The sequence below is a fragment of the Balaenoptera borealis genome (genome assembly GCF_965194805.1).
Source record: "Balaenoptera borealis genome assembly, chromosome: 13".
In the NCBI taxonomy this organism is placed as follows: domain Eukaryota; kingdom Metazoa; phylum Chordata; class Mammalia; order Artiodactyla; family Balaenopteridae; genus Balaenoptera; species Balaenoptera borealis.
Window position 1 is genome coordinate 46,473,370 of NC_138870.1, and position 17,642 is coordinate 46,491,011.

The 17,642-nt window shown below is 38.6% G+C and overlaps 1 protein-coding gene and 1 pseudogene across 8 annotated transcripts in view; one reads left to right on the forward strand and one right to left on the reverse strand.

The window, feature by feature from the left end:
* The window catches only part of LOC309609491 (coiled-coil domain-containing protein 85C-like), a 93,785-nt gene that overhangs the window by 20,415 nt on the left and 55,728 nt on the right, over positions 1 to 17,642 (reverse strand). The window contains exon 2 of one of the 7 annotated variants that reach the window (XM_082351101.1): positions 8,683 to 13,533. The exons of the other annotated variants lie outside the window; for them this stretch is intronic. Within the exon in view, the coding sequence (XP_082207227.1) occupies positions 13,520 to 13,533 (14 nt within the window). The 3' untranslated portion in view covers positions 8,683 to 13,519. Of the gene's footprint in view, positions 1 to 8,682; positions 13,534 to 17,642 lie in introns of those variants that run through there. 7 annotated transcript variants of the gene reach the window in all.
* On the forward strand, positions 13,528 to 17,596 carry LOC309609467 (olfactory receptor 9K2-like; annotated as a pseudogene). The gene has a single exon. The product of its transcript is annotated as an olfactory receptor 9K2-like (transcript).

A 17,642-nucleotide genomic window follows, 5' to 3' on the forward strand; every position in this document is an offset into this window, starting at 1 on the left:
GGCAAAGACTTATTTTCCCATTTTTCCTACCATCTTTAGAAGCCTCTGTACAGGTTACTGTGCCCCTGTTGTCTCTTTCTGGTCAGCCTCTTTCTGTAACTTCAGATAGGGTCCTTTTCTGATTCAACAGGTTTGGGGAAGGGGTCAACACCTCCCTCTGGCCCAGGCTAAGGCCCTAACTTGACACCTGAGCTGTGAGCCTAGAGTTCTAGAACGCTGAACTTTCAGGGCTGGTGGGATGCTAAGGAGCCACTGAGATGGGAACGCCAAGGCCAAGGCGCTGAAGTGGCAGGATGCCCAGGGTACGGACAGGACATGCGTCCACTATGATTTTATTTCCAGTTTATCTCTGGTCAAGTGATTAAATCTCAGGGCTTAATCACCATGCTGTTCACTCACGTGCAGCCTTGGGGAGAGCCCCTCCCTCTGGGGCCGTTAATTCTGGAAATCCTCAACCTTCTAAACCTATTACACCAGCACCTCGGGATTAGACGGGGTGTCCACCTAGTGGCTGCAGAGGAGAACAGCAGCTTGGAAGAGCTACATTCCTTAATTACCTCTTTAAGAGGCTGGGAGAAGAGGAAGCAGTGACACCAGGAGACCAGTCATCCATCTCACCCTCACCAGGCCGAGTCCAGTGTCTTATAACACTTCGTTCAGGCAAGTTCTTCTGAAGGACCAATCATATCACTTTCGTGAAAGTCTAAACCTATTAATTTCATTCAACACACTGGGGATTGGTTTTAGCGTCCTTTTCAGAAAAACAGTGATCAAGTCAGTGATTTTCTGGTCAACGATATTACACTTGAGTGTGACTTGGGCAAGTCACTTAATTTGTTGAACATCCATTTCCAGATTGGTAAAATGAAGATGACATTTTCTGCCTTACAGAATGATTATAATTAGTGCTTAGTGCTTTACAGTTTATGAAAGTGGTTTACAAAAGCTACAACTTACATCACGTATAGTGCTATAGTAGATGGTCATGAGAGATTAGTGATATGAAAATGTAAATTATACTAATAGGAGGATTTATACAATTAAGGATCTTAATCCTAACATAATTCTGAGGGAGACTTAAGGTGATTCTACCCATTTCCTAGATGGGAAATCTGAGGCACAACATGAAAAATGATCACAGAACAAATCAGGGTCAGAATGAAATTAGGTTCATCACACTGTTTTTCAATCATTCTAATATACAGTTGGCCCTCTGTATCTGCAGGCTCTGCATCCATGGATTCAACCAACTGCAGATCAAAAATATTTGAAAAAAATTCCAGAAAGCTCCAAAAAGCAAAACTTGAATTTACCCCGCGCTGGCAAATATTTACATAGCATCTACATTGTATTAGGTATTATAAGTAGTCTAGAGATGATTTACAGTATACGGGAGGATGTGTGTAGGTTATATGCAAATACTATGCCATTTTATATAAGGGACTTGAGCATCTGCTGATTTTGGTATCCACAGGGGTCCTGTAACAAATTCCCTGTGGATACAGAGGGACGACTGTACTCACATATCAAATGATCGTAGAGATAGTATAGCACTAGTTTCTTGAACATGCCTGAGCCCAAAGTGAGTTCAATTATCCTCTGACCTCAGAGAAGTAGAGATAGGATATTCCTCCCACCCTTTCCTACCTTCTTCATCAAGGATGTTGTGTGGGGTTTAAAAGACAAATTATTCCAAGTCTTAAGGGAGGTAAGGGGGAAAAGAAACATTATTGCACATTACTGTGTTCTGGTCACTGAGATAACTGTGGGGTACTTTACATTTGTCATTAGAAGTTTAAACCCAGAAATAATTCTGAGAGAATGTAGTGAAAGAACCCAAATTATTCTACAATGGGAGAGACACTGGAGAATTTTCTGACATGAATTGTCAAACATTGGAAGAAGTGCTAAGTGGCACTTATGCAATTTCCTGCCCAAACCCTTTAGATCTTTAAGGGGCAAATGAAACATGTTTAGTGATTATTAGTGCCAAACATTTTATATATCTCATTAAAACAACAACTCTCTGGTGCAATTATAATTATCCTCATTTTATACATGAGTCAACCGAATCTTAGAGATTTAAAGCTAAAAATGTCACTCTAGTCCACACAGCTGGCGGCTGACTCTAATGCCCTTTCTCTTTTTATTACATTACACACCTTGTTTTATTGCACTTCCCTGTATTGTACCTTGCAGATACTGCAATTTTTACACATTGAAGGTCTGTGGCAACCCTGAGTGGAGCAAGTCTACCGGAAGCATTTTTCCGAGAGCATTTGCTCACTTCGTGAGCAAAATCTTCATTTTTATAATTCTTGAAATATTTCAAACCTTCCCATTAGTATTATATTTGTTATTGGTGATCTGTGATCAGTGATCTTTGATGTTACTATTGTAATTGTTTTAGGGGGCCATGAACCGCACCCATATAAATGGTAAACTTAATTGATTGTTGAAATGACAACAAGGGATTTAGAATATAATGCAAACTTAGTTGAAAAAACAGTGACAGGGTTTGAGAAGATTAACTCCAAATTTGAAAGAAATTCTTCTGTGGGTAAAATGCTATCAAATAGTATTGCATGCTACAGAGAAATCATTTGTGAAAGGAACAGTCAATTGATGTGGCAAAATTCATTGTTGTCTTATTGTAAGCAGTTACAATAGCCACCCTACCTTACAGCAATTACCACCCCAATCAGTCACCAGCCATCAACATCAGGGCAAGACGCTGCACCAGTAAAAAGATAACTACTCGCTGGAGGCTCAGATGATGTTTTAGCATTTTTTAGCAATATTTTAAAATTCAGGTATGTACACTGGTTTTTTTTGGACATAATGCTATTGCATACTTAAGCGACTACACTATAATGTAAACATAACTTTTATATGCACTGGGAAACCGAAAGATTTGTGTGACTCGCTTTATTGCGATATTTGATTTATATTGTGGTGGTCTGGAACCGAACCTGCAATATTCCTGAGGTCTGTCTGTATGTTGATGTAACACACCAAGACCTTTGCTGTCCACTAGTCACAGACAGATATTTAAATTTAAATTAATTGAAATGAAGGAAAATTAAAATTCTGTTTCTCAGTCACATAAGCCATATTTCAAATGTTCAGTAGTCACAGGTGGCCAGGGGCTACCCTATTGGACAGAGCAGATATAGAACATTTCCATTGATGCAGAAAGTTCTAGACAGAACAAAATCCCCTCTATATGAGAAATGGTGTAATGAAGTGAATGAGGGCACAGGCTCTGAGAACCAACAGATTTGGGCTTGAAACCTAGCTTTTCCACTATGAATTGTATAATCTTAAATTACTTATCTTTTTTAAGCCTCAATTCACTGGTTTGAAGCATGAGAACAATAAAAGATTTTTTCTCAAAAGGTTATTATGGGAGCTTCCCTGGTGGCGCAGTGGTTAAGAATCTGCCTGCCAATGCAGAGGACACGGGTTCGAGCCCTGGTCCGGGAAGATCCCACACGCCGCGGAGCAACTAAGCATGTGCGCCGCAACTGCTGAGCCTGCGCTCTAGAGCCCGCGAGCCACAACTACTGAAGCCCGCGCGCCTAGAGCCCTTGCTCCACAATAAGAGAAGCCACCGCGATGAGAAGCCTTCGCACCGCAACAAAGAGTAGCCCCCGCTCGCTGTAACTAGAGAAAGCCCACGTGCAGCAATGAAGACCCAACGCAGCCAAAAATAATAAATAAAATAAATAAATTTTTTAAAAAAGGTTATTATGAGTCAAATAGCAGAATCCCAGGAAATTGGCAAGCACTTGGCAAAAGTTAGCTATTATTACATACATTCTAGTTTTAAGAAAATGACTAGGTTTTGTTAGAAATAAGCATAAAGATGGTTTGATTTACTGGAGTTCTAAAATAAACCAGGTTGGTGTGGGAGCTTCCCTAAAGCGTGTACAGTAAAAATGTTGCATTCTGGGAAACCCCTCAGGCCCAGGCAAACTAGGAATGACTAGGAATGACTAAATGACTGCATTTAGCCTGAAGGAGAATGATTGTAAAGTCAACTTAAAGGTTTATCTATTTCTATAGCCTAATATTACCTTAATTTGAGCAACATCCATTCATTTTACATTTAAAGTAAATATATGAGGTTCAGCCAAAAAAATGAATGAGCCTATTGATACCCAAATCACTCCCATTTTGTGGGGAGGGGTTAGAAAATGGGAAGGTACCAAAAGGAGATCTTTAGGTCAGGGGGAGCTGGGACTAGGGAAGGAGGAGAAGTCCCCACGAAAAAACTGCTTGCTGCTCAGTTTACGTATTTTATTCCATAGTATCATTTCTCTTAGCGATAACCGTCATCTGGAGGCTTTGGGGTAGAGAAACGCCCCGATGAAGGGTTTTTACCATCAGGGAGTGTGCCCTGGGGGCTAGAAGACAAGGTTCTGATCCCAGTTCTGTCCACTAACTGCTTGTTTGACTTTGGAAAAATGCCTTAATTTTTCAGAAATTAGGTTTCCTCTTTGGAAGGTAAAGGGAAACTTGGGCTAAACTGATCCTGAAGTTCTTCCTAAAGTTAACACTTAGGATTTAATGGGGACATCTCACTCAAGGTTTTCTTTCTGACCATGGACAAGTCAGTGTGGAAGTGTGGAAGTGTTATCATGGGGACGTGCTACCACCACATGGTATTTTGAGTTGTCCGCGTTCACTCGTTTCGAAAATTTCTGATTTGATATTACATTTTAATACCGGAAGTGTGGAAGTGTTATCATGGGGACGTGCTACCACCACATGGTATTTTGAGTTGTCCGCGTTCACTCGTTTCGAAAATTTCTGATTTGATATTACATTTTAATACTGGTTTCTCCTAAAGGAATACAGATATTTGCTTAGCATTTGGAAGCTTTGGGATGCAATACTCTACAGCTGAGCTTGTTTCTACTGACTGACCCTATAAGTTATCACATACCACATCTATACACATAATTTTTTTTTTGATGAAAAAGATGAATCCATTTTATGAAGTTATGAGATTTAAAGTCAGTTATTTCTTAAACTTAGGATAAAAGGTATTTCTGTCATACACATAAGCCAATTTTTTCCTGAGTAGTTTTTAGAAAATACATTGTTCAGTACCATGCACACATGTCCCATTATATAGAGAGCTTTGCTAGCACAGCGCCTTACTGATAGTGAGCACTCAATCAGGATTTATTGTATGAACAATAATGAACAGTTTCAGTATGTACCCCTTTTATGTTGTCATAGGTACTTTACAAATATTGCTTTAAAAATATAGGTACTAAAGTATAGATCTAAGCACTTTGGAAATATATTTGGAAATGTATATGCTCGTATCACTTTTATCTTGTACCTCTCTTCTTCAAAGTCTAATGAAGCTGAAGTGGAGCTCTGGAGAAGATAGAACGGTGTAGCTGTTCTTTCAAGTCTGGGTCTCAGTCCTTGGAGCTCCAATTCCCATTCAGAGGAAAAGACACCTCTGATGTTTTGCTCTGTATAAAGTCACTGTGTCTTAAAAAAACGTGCATCTTGAGCAAAATTCGCTGTTTTTAGTCAACAGCAATTGGTTGATATGTGTGGGGAGATTTTTGAGTTTGGAAGAGCTGCTGGCCACTTAATGGTTCATCCAAGCATGTGGTGAAATTACTCTTCCAAACTACAACACAAAAAGAGAAGTAAGCGGTAAGCTGGAGTGTAAGATTAGGTCAGCAGGTAGAATTTGGGATTGGCTGATGTCAACTTATTCTGACCGGTATCACACGTGGGTTAGCAGCTAGAGAGAAAGGAAAAAAGTGATTTCGTGTGTCACTCAAGGACCAGGGAGTCAGGACAGAGAGTAAGCCTGTGCTCATTACTTTTTGCTGAGACAACCTCTCATTATCTCTATTTCAATTTTTAAAACAACTAAAATACTTCACCGCTGTGGAAAGTACTGAAAACAGTGTAATATATGGCCATCTAGGAACTACCTCAATTTAGCAAATTTAACATTTTCTGTTTTTGCTTCAAAGCACCCTGTTTTTAAAATTAAACAATACAGTGATACTTACATCACTAAAATCTTAAACCTCTGGCATTTTACCCTCCTTTTATGCATAGATTTACTTCTGCTACTTAATGTTTAGATCCATGGATAATACATAATGTATTCAGTATAATTAATACATTTATGAAATGTATCATATGTATGTATAATTAATACAATTTATGAAAACTATGCCTTTCCATATATATGATTTAACAAGTTCTTTTCATCATTCAGCATTATGTTTGCAATATGTACTTATCTTGATATATATATACATATACATATATATATCTTGTTTATTCATTTAAAAAGTCTATAATATACATAAATAAATCTCTTATCTAATATCATATTAATTAGAAATTTGTTTTTAATTATTTTAACATCTTTACTGGAGTATAATTGCTTTACAATGGTGTGTTAGTTTCTGCTTTATAACAAAGTGAATCAGCTATACATATACATATATCCACATATCTCCTCCCTCTTGCCTCTCCCTCCCACCCTCCCTATCCCACCCTTCTAGGTGGTCACAAAGCACTGAGCTGATCTCCCTGTGCTATGCAGTTGCTTCCCACTAGCTATCTATTTTATATTTGGTAGTGTATATATGTCAATGCTACTCTTTCACCTTGTCCCAGCTTACCCTTCCCCCTCCCTGTGTCCTCAAGTCCATTTTCTACATCTGCATCTTTATTTCTGTCCTGCCCCTAGCTTCATCAGAACCATTTTTTTTTTGATTCCATATATATGTCTTAGCATACGGTATTTGTTTTTCTCTTTCTGACTTACTTCACTCTGTAAGACAGACTCTAGGTCCATCCACCTCACTACAAATAACTCAATTACGTTTCTCTTTATGGCTGAGTAATGTTCCATTGTATATATGTGCCACATCTTCTCAATCCATTCATCTGTTGATGGACACTTAGGTTGCTTCCATGTCCTGGCTATTGTAAATACTGCTTCAATGAACATTGTGGTACATGTCTCTTTTTGAATTATGGTTTTCTCAGGGTATATGCCCAGTAGTGGGATTGCTGGGTCGTATGGTAGTTCTACTTTTAGTTTTTTAAGAAACCTCCATACTGTTCTCCATAGTGGCTGTATCAATTTACATTCCCACCAACAGTGCAAGAGGGTTCCCTTTTCTCCACACCCTCTCCAGACTTTATTGCTTGTAGATTTTTTTGATGATGGCCATTCTGACTGGTGTGAGGTGATACTTCATTGTAGTTTTGATTTGCATTTCTCTAATGATTAGCAATGTTGAGCATCCTTTCATGTGTCTGTTGGCAATCTGTATATCTTCTTTGGAGAAATATCTATTTAGGTCTTCTGCCCATTTTTGGATTCGGTTGTTTGTTTTTTAATATTGAGCTGCATGAACTGCTTGTATATTTTGGAGATCAATCCTTTGTCAGTTGCTTCATTTGCAAATATTTTCTCCCATTCTGAAGGTTGTCTTTTCATCTTGTTTATGGTTTCCTTTGCTGTGCAAAAGCTTTTAAGTTTCATTAGGTCCCATTTGTTTATTTTTGTTTTGATTTCCATTTCTCTAGGAGCTGGGTCAAAAAGGATCTTGCTGTGATTTATCATTATGTGAACACATAGAGTATTCTGCCTATGTTTTCCTCTAAGAGTTTTATAATGTCTGGCCTTACATTTAGGTGTTTAATCCATTTTGAGTTTACCTTTGTGTATGGTGTTAGGCACTGTTCTACTTTCATTCTTTTACATGTAGCTGTCCAGTTTTCCCAGCACCACTCATTGAAGAGGCTGTCTTTTCGCCATTGTATATTCTTGACTCCTTTGTCAAAGATAAGGTGACCATATGAGTGTGGGTTTATCTCTGGGCTTTCTATCCTGTTCCATTGATCTATATTTCTGTTTTTGTGCCAGTACCATACTGTCTTGATTACTGTAGCTTTGTAGTATAGTCTGAAGTCAGGGCGCCTGATTTCTCCAGCTTCATTTTTCTTTCTTAAGATTGCTTTGCTATTCAGGGTCTTTGGTGTTTCCATAGAAATTGTAAAATTTTTTGTTCTATTTCTGTGAAAAATGCCATTGGTAATTTGATAGGGATTGCATTGAATCTGTAGATTGCTTTGGGTAGTATAGTCATTTTCACAATATTGATTCTTCCAATCCAAGAACATGGTATATCTCTCCACCTGTTTGTATCATCTTTAATTTCTTTCATCAGTGTCTTATAGTTTTCTGCACACAGGTTTTTTGTCCCTTTAGGAAAGTTTATTCCTAGGTATTTTATTCTTTTTGTTGCAGTGGTAAATGGGATTGTTTCCTTAATTTCTCTTTCAGATTTTTCATCGTTAGTGTATAGGAATGCCAGAAACTTTTGTGCATTAATTTTGTATCCTGCTACTTTACCAAATTCACTGATTAGCTCTAGTAGTTTTCTGGTAGCATCTTTAGGATTCTCTATGTATAGTATCATGTCATCTGTAAACAGTGACAGTTTTACTTCTTTTCTGATATGGATTCCTTTTATTTCTTTTTCTTCTCTGATTGTTCTGGCTAAAACTTCCAAAACTATGTTGAATAATAGTGGTGAGAGTGGACAACCTTGTCTTGTTCCTGATCTTACAGGAAATAGTTTGTTTTTCACCATTGAGAATAATGTTGGCTGTGGGTGTGTCATATATGGCCTTTTATGTTGAGGTAGGTTCCCTCTACGCCCACTTTCTGGAGAGTTTTTATCATAAATGGGTGTTGAGTTTTGTCAAAAACTTTTTCTGCATCTATTGAGATTATCATATGGTTTTTATACTTCAGTTTGTTAATATGTTGTATCACATTAATTGATTTGCATATATTGTAGAATCCTTGCATTCCTGGGATAAACCCCACTTGATCATAGTGTATGATCCTTTTAATGTGCCATTGGATTCTGTTTCCTAGTATTTTGCTGAGGATTTTTTGCATCTATGTTCATCAGTGATATTGGCCTGTAGTTTTCTTTTTTTGTGACATCTTTGTCTGGTTTTGGTATCAGGGTGATGGTGGCCTCGTAGAATGAGTTTGGGAGTGTTCCTCCCTCTGCTATATTTTGGAAGAGTTTGAGAAGGATAGGTGTTAGCTCTTCTCTAAATGTTTGATAGAATTTGTGAAGCCTGTGAAGCCATCTGTTCCTGGGCTTTTCTTTGTTGGAAGATTTTTAATCACAGTCTCAATTTCAGTGCTTGTGATTGGGTCTGTTTATATTTTCTATTTCTTCCTGGTTCAGTCTTGGAAGATTGTGCTTTTCTGAGAATTTGTCCACTTCTTTCAGGTTGTCATTTTATTGGCATACAGTTGCTTGTAGTAATCTCTCATGATCCTTTGTATTTCTTTGTGTTTCTGCAGTGTCAGTTGTTACTTCTCCTTTTTCATTTCTAATTCTATTGATTTGAGTCTTCTCCTTATTTTTTCTTGATGAGTCTGGCTAATTTTGTTTATCTTCTCAAAGAACCGACTTTTAGTTTTATTGATGTTTGCTATCATTTCCTTCATTTCTTTTTCATTTATTTCTGATCTGATTTTTATGATTTCTTTCCTTCTGCTAACTTTGGGTTTTTTGTTCTTCTTTCTCGAATTGCTTTAGGTGTATGGTTAGGTTGTTTATTTGAGATTTTTCTTGTTTCTTGAGGTAGGATTGTATTGCTATAAACTTCCCTCTTAGAACTTCTTTTGCTGCATCCCATAGGTTTTGGGTCATTGTGTTTTCATTGTCATTTGTTTCTAGCTACTTTTTTATTTCCTCTTTGATTTCTTCAGTGATATCTTAGTTATTTAGTAGCATATTGTTTAGCCTCCATGTGTTTGTATTTTTTACAGATTTTTTCCTGTAATTGATATCTAGTCTCATAGCATTGTGGTCAGAAAAGATACTTGATAAGATTTCAATTTTCTTAAAGTTACCAAGGCTTGATTTGTGACCCAAGATATGATCTATCCTGGAGAATGTTCCATGAGCATTTGAGAAGATTCTGTTGTTTTTGGATGGAATGTCCTTTAAATATCAATTAAGTCCATATTGTTTAATGTATCATTTAAAGCTTGTGTTTCCTTATTTGTTTTCATTTTGGATGATCTGTTCATTGTTGAAAGTGGGGTGTTAAAGTCCCCATACTATGATTGTGTTACTATCGATTTCCCCTTTTATGGCTGTTAGCATTTGCCTTATGTATTGAGGTGCTCCTATGATGGGTGCATAAATGTTTACAATTGTTATATCTTCTTTTTGGATTGATCCCTTGATCATTATGTAGTGTCCTTCTTTGTCTCTTGTAATAGTTTTTATTTTAAGGTCTATTTCATCCGATATGCGAATTGCTACTCCAGCTTTCTTTTGATTTCCATTTGCATGGAATATCTTTTTTCATCCCCGCACTTTCAGTCTGTATGTGTCCCTAGGTCTGAAGTGAGTCTCTTATAGACAGCATATATACGGGTCTTGTTTTTGTATCATTCAGCCAGTCTATGTCTTTTGGTTGGAGCATTTAATCCATTTACATTTAAGGTGACTGTCGATATGTATGTTCCTATTAGCATTTTCTTCATTGATTTGGGTTTGTTATTGCAGGTCTTTTCCTTCTCTTGTATTTCCTGCAAGGAGAAGTTCCTTTAGCATTTGTTGTAAAGCTGGTTTGGTGGTGCTGAATTCTCTTAACTTTTGCTTGTCTGTAAAGGTTTTAATTTCTCCATCAAACCTGCATGAGATCCTTGCTGGATAGAGTAATCTTGGTTGTAGGTTTTTCCCTTTCATCACTTTAAATATGTCCTGCCACTCCCTTCTGGCTTGGAGAGTTTCTGCTGAAAGATCAGCTGTTAACCTTGTGGGGTTTCCCTCGTATGTCATTTGTTGCTTTTCCCTTGCTGCTTTTAATATTTTTTCTCTGTATTTAATTTTTGATAGTTTGATTAATATGTGTCTTGGCGTGTTTCTCCTTGGATTTATCCTGTATAGGACTCTTTGCACTTCCTGGACTTGATTGACTATTTCCTTTCCCATGTTAGGGAAGTTTTCAACTATAATCTCTTCAAATATTTTCTCAGACCCTTTCTTTTTCTCTTTTTCTTCTGGGACCCCTATAATTTGAATGTTGGTGTGTTTAATGTTGTCCCAGAGGTCTCTGAGACTGTCCTCAGTTCTTTTCATTCTTTTTTCTTTATTCTGCTCTGCAGTAGTTATTTCCACTATTTTATCTTCCAGGTCACTTATCCATTCTTCTGCCTCAGTTATTCTGCTATTGATTCCTTCTAGAGAATTTTTAATTTCATTTACTGTGTTGTTCATCATTGTTTGTTTGCTCTTTAATTCTTTAGGTCCTTCTTAAACGTTTCTTGTATTTTCTCCATTCTATTTCCAAGATTTTGGATCATCTTTACTATCGTTACTCTGAATTCTTTTTCAGGTAGACTGCCTATTTCCTCTTCATTTGTTTGGTCTTGTGGGTTTTTACCTTGCTCCTTCATCTGCTGCATATTTCTCTGTCTTCTCATTTTGTTTAACTTACTGTGTTTGAGGTCTCCTTTTCACAGGCTGCAGGTTCATAGTTCCCATTGTTTTTGGTGTCTGCCCTCAGTGGGTGAGGTAGGTTCAGTGGTTTGTGTAGGCTTCCTGGTGAAGGGGACTGGTGCCTGCTTTCTGGTGGGTGGGGCTGGATCTTTTCTTTCAGGTGGGCAGGGCCACGTCCGGTGGTGTGTTTTGGGGTGTCTGTGAACTTAGTAGGATTTTAGGCAGCCTCTCTGCTAATGGGTGGGGTTGTGTCCCTGTCTTGATAGTTGTTTGGCATGGGGCATCCAGCACTGGAGTATGTGGCTGTTGGGTGGAGCTGGGTCTTAGCATTGAGATGGAGATCTCTGGGAGAGCTCTCACCAATTGATATTACATTGGGCCGGGAGGTCTCTGGTGGTCCAATGTCCTGAGCTCGGCTCTCCCACCTCAGAGGTTCAGGCCTGATACCAAGCCAGAGCACCAAGACCCTGTCAGCCACACGGCTCAGAAGAAAAGGGAGAAAAAAAGAAGGAAAAAAATTTACTAAAGTAAAAAAAATTTTTTTAATTATTAAAATAAGAAAGTAATAATAATAAAAAAAGAGAGCAACCAATCCAATAAACAAATCCACCAATAACAAGCGCTAAATACTACACTAAGATAAACATAAAAATCAGAAACAAATCAGTTGCAGACAGCAAACCCCAAGTCTACAGTTGCTCCCAAAGTCCACTGCCTCAATTTTTGGATGATTTGTTGTTTATTCAGGTATTCCACAGATGCAGGGTACATCAAGTTGATTGTGGGGATTTAATCCATTACTCCTGAGGCTGCACAGAGAAATTTCCCTTTCTCTTTTTTGTTCGCACAGCTCCTGGGTTTCAGCTTTGGTTTTGGCCCCGCCTCTGTGTGTAGGCCACCGTCAGGAGTCTGTTCACCGCCCAGACAGGAGGGAGTTAAATCAGCGGCTCATTAGGGGGCTCTTGCTCACTCAGGCCAGGGAGAGGGAGGGGTATGGCAGTCGTAACTGGAATGTGGGGCGAGCCTGAGGTGGAAGAGGCCAGCATGACGTTGAAACATCCTGAGGTGCACCGTGTCTTCTCCCGGGGAAGTTGTCCCTGGATCTCGGGACCCTGGCAGTGGTGGGCTGCACAGGCTCCCGGGCAGGGTGGTGGTGGTGGTGGTGTGGATAGTGACCTGTGCTTGCACACAGGATTCTTGGTGGCAGCAGCAGCAGCCTTAGAGGTTCATGCCTGTCTTCGCTGTCCGAGCTGATAACCGCAGCTTGCGCCCGTCTCTAGAGCTCGCTTAGGTGGTGCTCTGCCTTCCGTGGGCAGACGGGGAAGGAATCCTCTCTCCTCACACACCCCGAAACAATGGTCTCTTGCCTCTTAGGCAGGTCCAGACTTTTTCCCAGACTCCCTCCCAGCTAGCTGTGGCACACTAGCCCCCTCAGGCTGTCTTCACGCAGCCAACCCCAGTCCTCTCCCTGGGATTTGACTTCCAAAGCCCGAGCTTCAGCTCCCAGCTCCTACCCGCCCCGGTGGGTGACCAGACAAGCCTCTCAGGCTGGTGAGTGCTGGGTGGCACCAATCCTCTTGCAGAAATCTCTCCGCTTTGCCCTCTGCACCCCTGTTGCTGTGCTCTCCTCCGTGGCTCTGAAGTTTCCCCCTGCCCACCCCCCATCTCCACCAGTGAAAGGGCTTCCTAGTGTGTGGAAACTTTTCCTCCTTCACAGCTCCCTCCCTGAGGTGCAGGTCCCGTCCCTATTCTTTTGTCTCTGTTTTTTCTTTTGCCCTACCCAGGTATGTGGGGATTTTCTTGCCTTTTGGGAAGTCTGAGGACTTCTGCCAGCGTTCAGTAGGTGTTCTGTAGGAATTGTTCCACATGTAGATGTATTTTTGATGTATTTGTGGGGAGGAAGGTGATCTCCACATCTTACTCCTCTGCCATCTTGAAGGTCCCTCAGGTATCTTTATGTTAATGAGCTATCCTAGAGTCTCTGTGAAAACAAAGCTGGATTTATAGTGATTTAACAAGTGTACACCTCTTAAATTAATTAATAGATCTTCATAAACCTTTAAGGAGGCATTACCAAGCAATCTTGAAGTATTTCTGTTCAAAAATTATTTCAATGAACACCTAGAAGGCAGCCAAGAACATTTTCTATATGATTAAAATACATTTTTCTTGAATTTCAAAATATGCTGTGCCATGAGTGAAATATTATCAAGATGAAAGTAAAGCCTGATAATTCATATTTCATTGCTTTAAGGAAGATCATGGTTAAATCAGACTGGTAATATGATAACTGATGTTTAAAATACAGTACTAATGATGTGTATTCTATGATCTCTTTTTTTCTCTCTTGTTTCACTTCTTAGAAGAATTCAAAATTATAAAAATCCTCCATTGTCTCTATTTTTATTATTTCTTGCCTAATATGGACTCTTTATAATTCTATGAACAGAGATGAATCTTTTCTTAGTCTATATTCTATACTTTTGTACAAAAGCAATATAAATGATATTACTCTATTATATTATCCTAGGTTAGGTTATCCTTGAAATATTAATATGTTACTTTTATTGATATAGCATCAAAAAAGTAACATTTGACTTGGCTTAAGAACAAAATTTCTTCTCCTTCTCCATCTTCTGCTCCTTCTTCTTCCTCTTCTCCTCCTCCTCCTTTTTAAATAGGAGCAAAGTGTAAGGCCTATTAATCTTGTGTCTCTTTGCAGAAAGAAGTTTTGTGAAATGTTTTTAGCATGTTTCAGAAGCGCTTTCTATTCTAAATCTTCTTTTTCTGATTGCAAACCAACACATGACGGCTGATGCTTGAAACTGCTCCCTTCAGCTTTATGCCTAAAAAGAGTCATTCTATTAGTTCTAAAATAAAATATAATTGTCTTCATGTATGTTAACCTGTAAACTTAATTCATTCCCTCATCCCCCAATAAAACCAAACTGCTATACAATTATTTGAATGGATTTCAAATATGTAGTAGAGCAGTGGAGTGAGGATGGAGACTGAGAATATATTATTATTTTGTTCAGCCATTTCCCCCCTTGATTTGAATTTATATGAATTAACTTTACGTCCTTTTTTTTTTTTTTTGGCCACGCAGTGCGTGGCCTGTGAGATCTTAGTTCCCCGACCAGGGATCAAACCCAGGCCCTCGGCAGTGAAAGCGTGGAGTCTTAACCACTGGACTGCCAGGGAATTCCCTCATGTCCTTTTTTGAGAAAGTTATTGGGAGAAACAAGTGAAAGAAGCAGAGAAGATCATGAAGGCTTTAGGATTCAAGGGATTTTTGCAGACCAGAGAAAAACAAAAAATAAAAGCTCTTACAATTGAGGGAATTTTGAGAGTCAAAAAGAAACTCAGCATACTCTCTAATTTTGATTGTTACTATATCATTCATTTTAATTTGGTAAAGACATTTTGTGGATCGTTTGCTGGTTTTTATTATCCATACCACTCTCTGGAAGGATAAATGACATTTGGTTTAAATGCCATCTAGAAGAAAAGATGTGTAAGATTATCCTTAATTGCTAGACAACTTAATTGACAATGAATGTGATTGTTTTATAGAGAAATAATAGAAATATTTCAAATTAACCAAAGTTGTCTTGGTTACTTAACAGGTCACCCAAATTCAAACAGGTTAATTTGGATGCTCCTAGGAAATCAATATGTATTTGTTCTTAAAACTACTGAGCTCTAACCATCATATTAAGAGTTCAGAAAAATTTGCTAATCTAATATATTCTTTTACACAGTTAACATTTTTGATTGGTTCCTTATAATGAAACTTCAATTTTTTTTCTCTTATTTAGAAAAGTTTGAGATGACATGGATGTCTTGACAGATTTATGTAGAGAAAACCAGGATCAATAAACGTCACAGGATAAAAAATATAAAGGTATCACTCACATTTTGCTTTTGCACTTAAATAAAATTAGACTAGTTCCAGAAGTTCAAGACTGATTTCATTTTAAAAGATCTCCAAGTATGACAGTTAGTTCTTTAGTAATGTACTTGCAGTTGTAAGAGCTCTTTTTGGTAGAAAGTTCATATTATCTTGGAATGTACTTTTAGCTTCCTTTTCCTTCATTTATTTTTTATTACTGAATTGAAGCAAAGTATTACAGATAAAGATGAATATTAAATGATAAATTGAAATTTAAGGAAGTGTCTTTTTCTTAGTACAAGTTTATCAGATTTTAATATTTTGAAATCACAGATGACATCTCACAAAACATCTCATTTGACAAGGTAGAGAGATATAAATAAGTGTCAAGTTATGTTGTGTTGTAATTAACCCTAGACTTGAATTCAAAATATTTCATCTTGAGTCTAAATTCCATTTTTAACCAGGTGTGTTACCTTAGGCAAGTCAAACTATCTCTCATTTTCCTTTGGCCATGTGTGTAAGCTTCATGGGATAATAGATATGAAAGTATTATGTCAACTATAAAGTCTTTTTATTTATTTATTTTAAAATTTTTATTTATTTATTTTTGGCTGCGTTGGGTCTTCGTTGCTGTGTGCGGCCTTTCTTTACTTGCGGCAAGTGGGGGCTACTCTTCTTTGTGGTGCGCAGGCTTCTCATTGCGGTGGCTTCTCTTGTTGCGGAGCATGGGCTCTAGGCACACGGGCTTCAGTAGTTGTGGCACAAGGGCTTCAGTAGTTGTGGCTCGTGGGCTCTAGAGTGCTGGCTCAGTAGTTGTGGCTCGCAGGCTCTAGAGTGTAGGCTCAGTAGTTGCGGCGCACAGACTTAGTCGCTCCGCAGCATGTGGGATCTTCCCGGCCCAGGGCTCGAACTAGTGTTTCCTGAATCAGCAGGCGGATTCTTAACCACTGCGCCACCAGGGAAGCCCCTAGAAAGTCTTCTTAAATGTGAAGTGTTATTTGTGATAGTGGAGAAAGAGCAGAAACTTTACTTGTTGACTTTCTCTTATGCCTTTAAGCAGAAGTTTGCCATGGGTGATAAGGGAGGAGACAACCATTCGGAAGTGACTGACTTCATTCTTGCAGCATCAGGGTCCGTCCAGAGCTCCACAGTCTCCTCTTCCTGCTATTCCTGATTGTTTATGGGATAGTCCTTCTGGGAAACCTTAGTATGATCGGCATCATTGTGACTGATCCCCGGCTAAACACACCAATGTATTTCTTCCTAGGCAATCTCTCCATCATTGACCTCTCCTACTCCACTGTTATTGTACCCAGAGCCATGGTCAACATCCTGTCTCAGAAAAAGACCATATCCTTTGCAGGTTGTGTGGCTCAGCTGTTTCTTTATGCACTTTTCATGGTAACAGAGGCCTTTGTCTTGGCAGCCATGGCCTATGACCACTTCATTGCCATCTGCAACCTGCTCCTCTATACTGTCCGCATGTCAAGAAGTCTCTGTATCCAGTTGGTGGCTGGTTCTTATCTCTGTGGCTGGGTCAGTTCCATTCTTCAAATCAGTGTAACATTCTCAATGTCTTTCAGTGCCTCTCGAGTCAGTGATCACTTCTACTGTGATTCAAACCCAATTGAGAAGATCTTCTGTTCCAATGTCTTTATCAATAAGATGGTGTCACTTAGTTTGGCTATCCTCATTATTTGCCCACAATAGTTGTTATTGTAATATCTTACATGATATTGTGTCCACAGTTTTAAAGATCCGCTCCAGCGAAGGAAGGAAGAAAGGCTTCTGCACTTGCAGCTCCCATCTGGGGGTTGTAAGTTTGCTCTATGGGACTGTCTCCTTTGTCTGTCTCACACCGCCAAATAACCCGGAACTTCGTAAAGTGGCTTCAGTATGTTACATTTTATTCACACCTATGCTGAACCCTTTACTCTACTCTCTAAGAAATAAGGATGTTAAAGATGCCATGAGAAAAGTCGTATGGAAGAAAAAAGTTTTACTCTAAATATACTTCCACTTGACTTACTGTTTCTTGCATCATTTGATTTTGTCCTCCGAGTCTCCTAGACTTATGCATTTAAAGCTCAGGTTTTAAAAACAATAAAAGCAAAACCAAAAACCCCAACTGTTTTATTCAACAGCATTAATAATAATCCTATAAAGAATGCTACAAATTCACTTTTCACTAT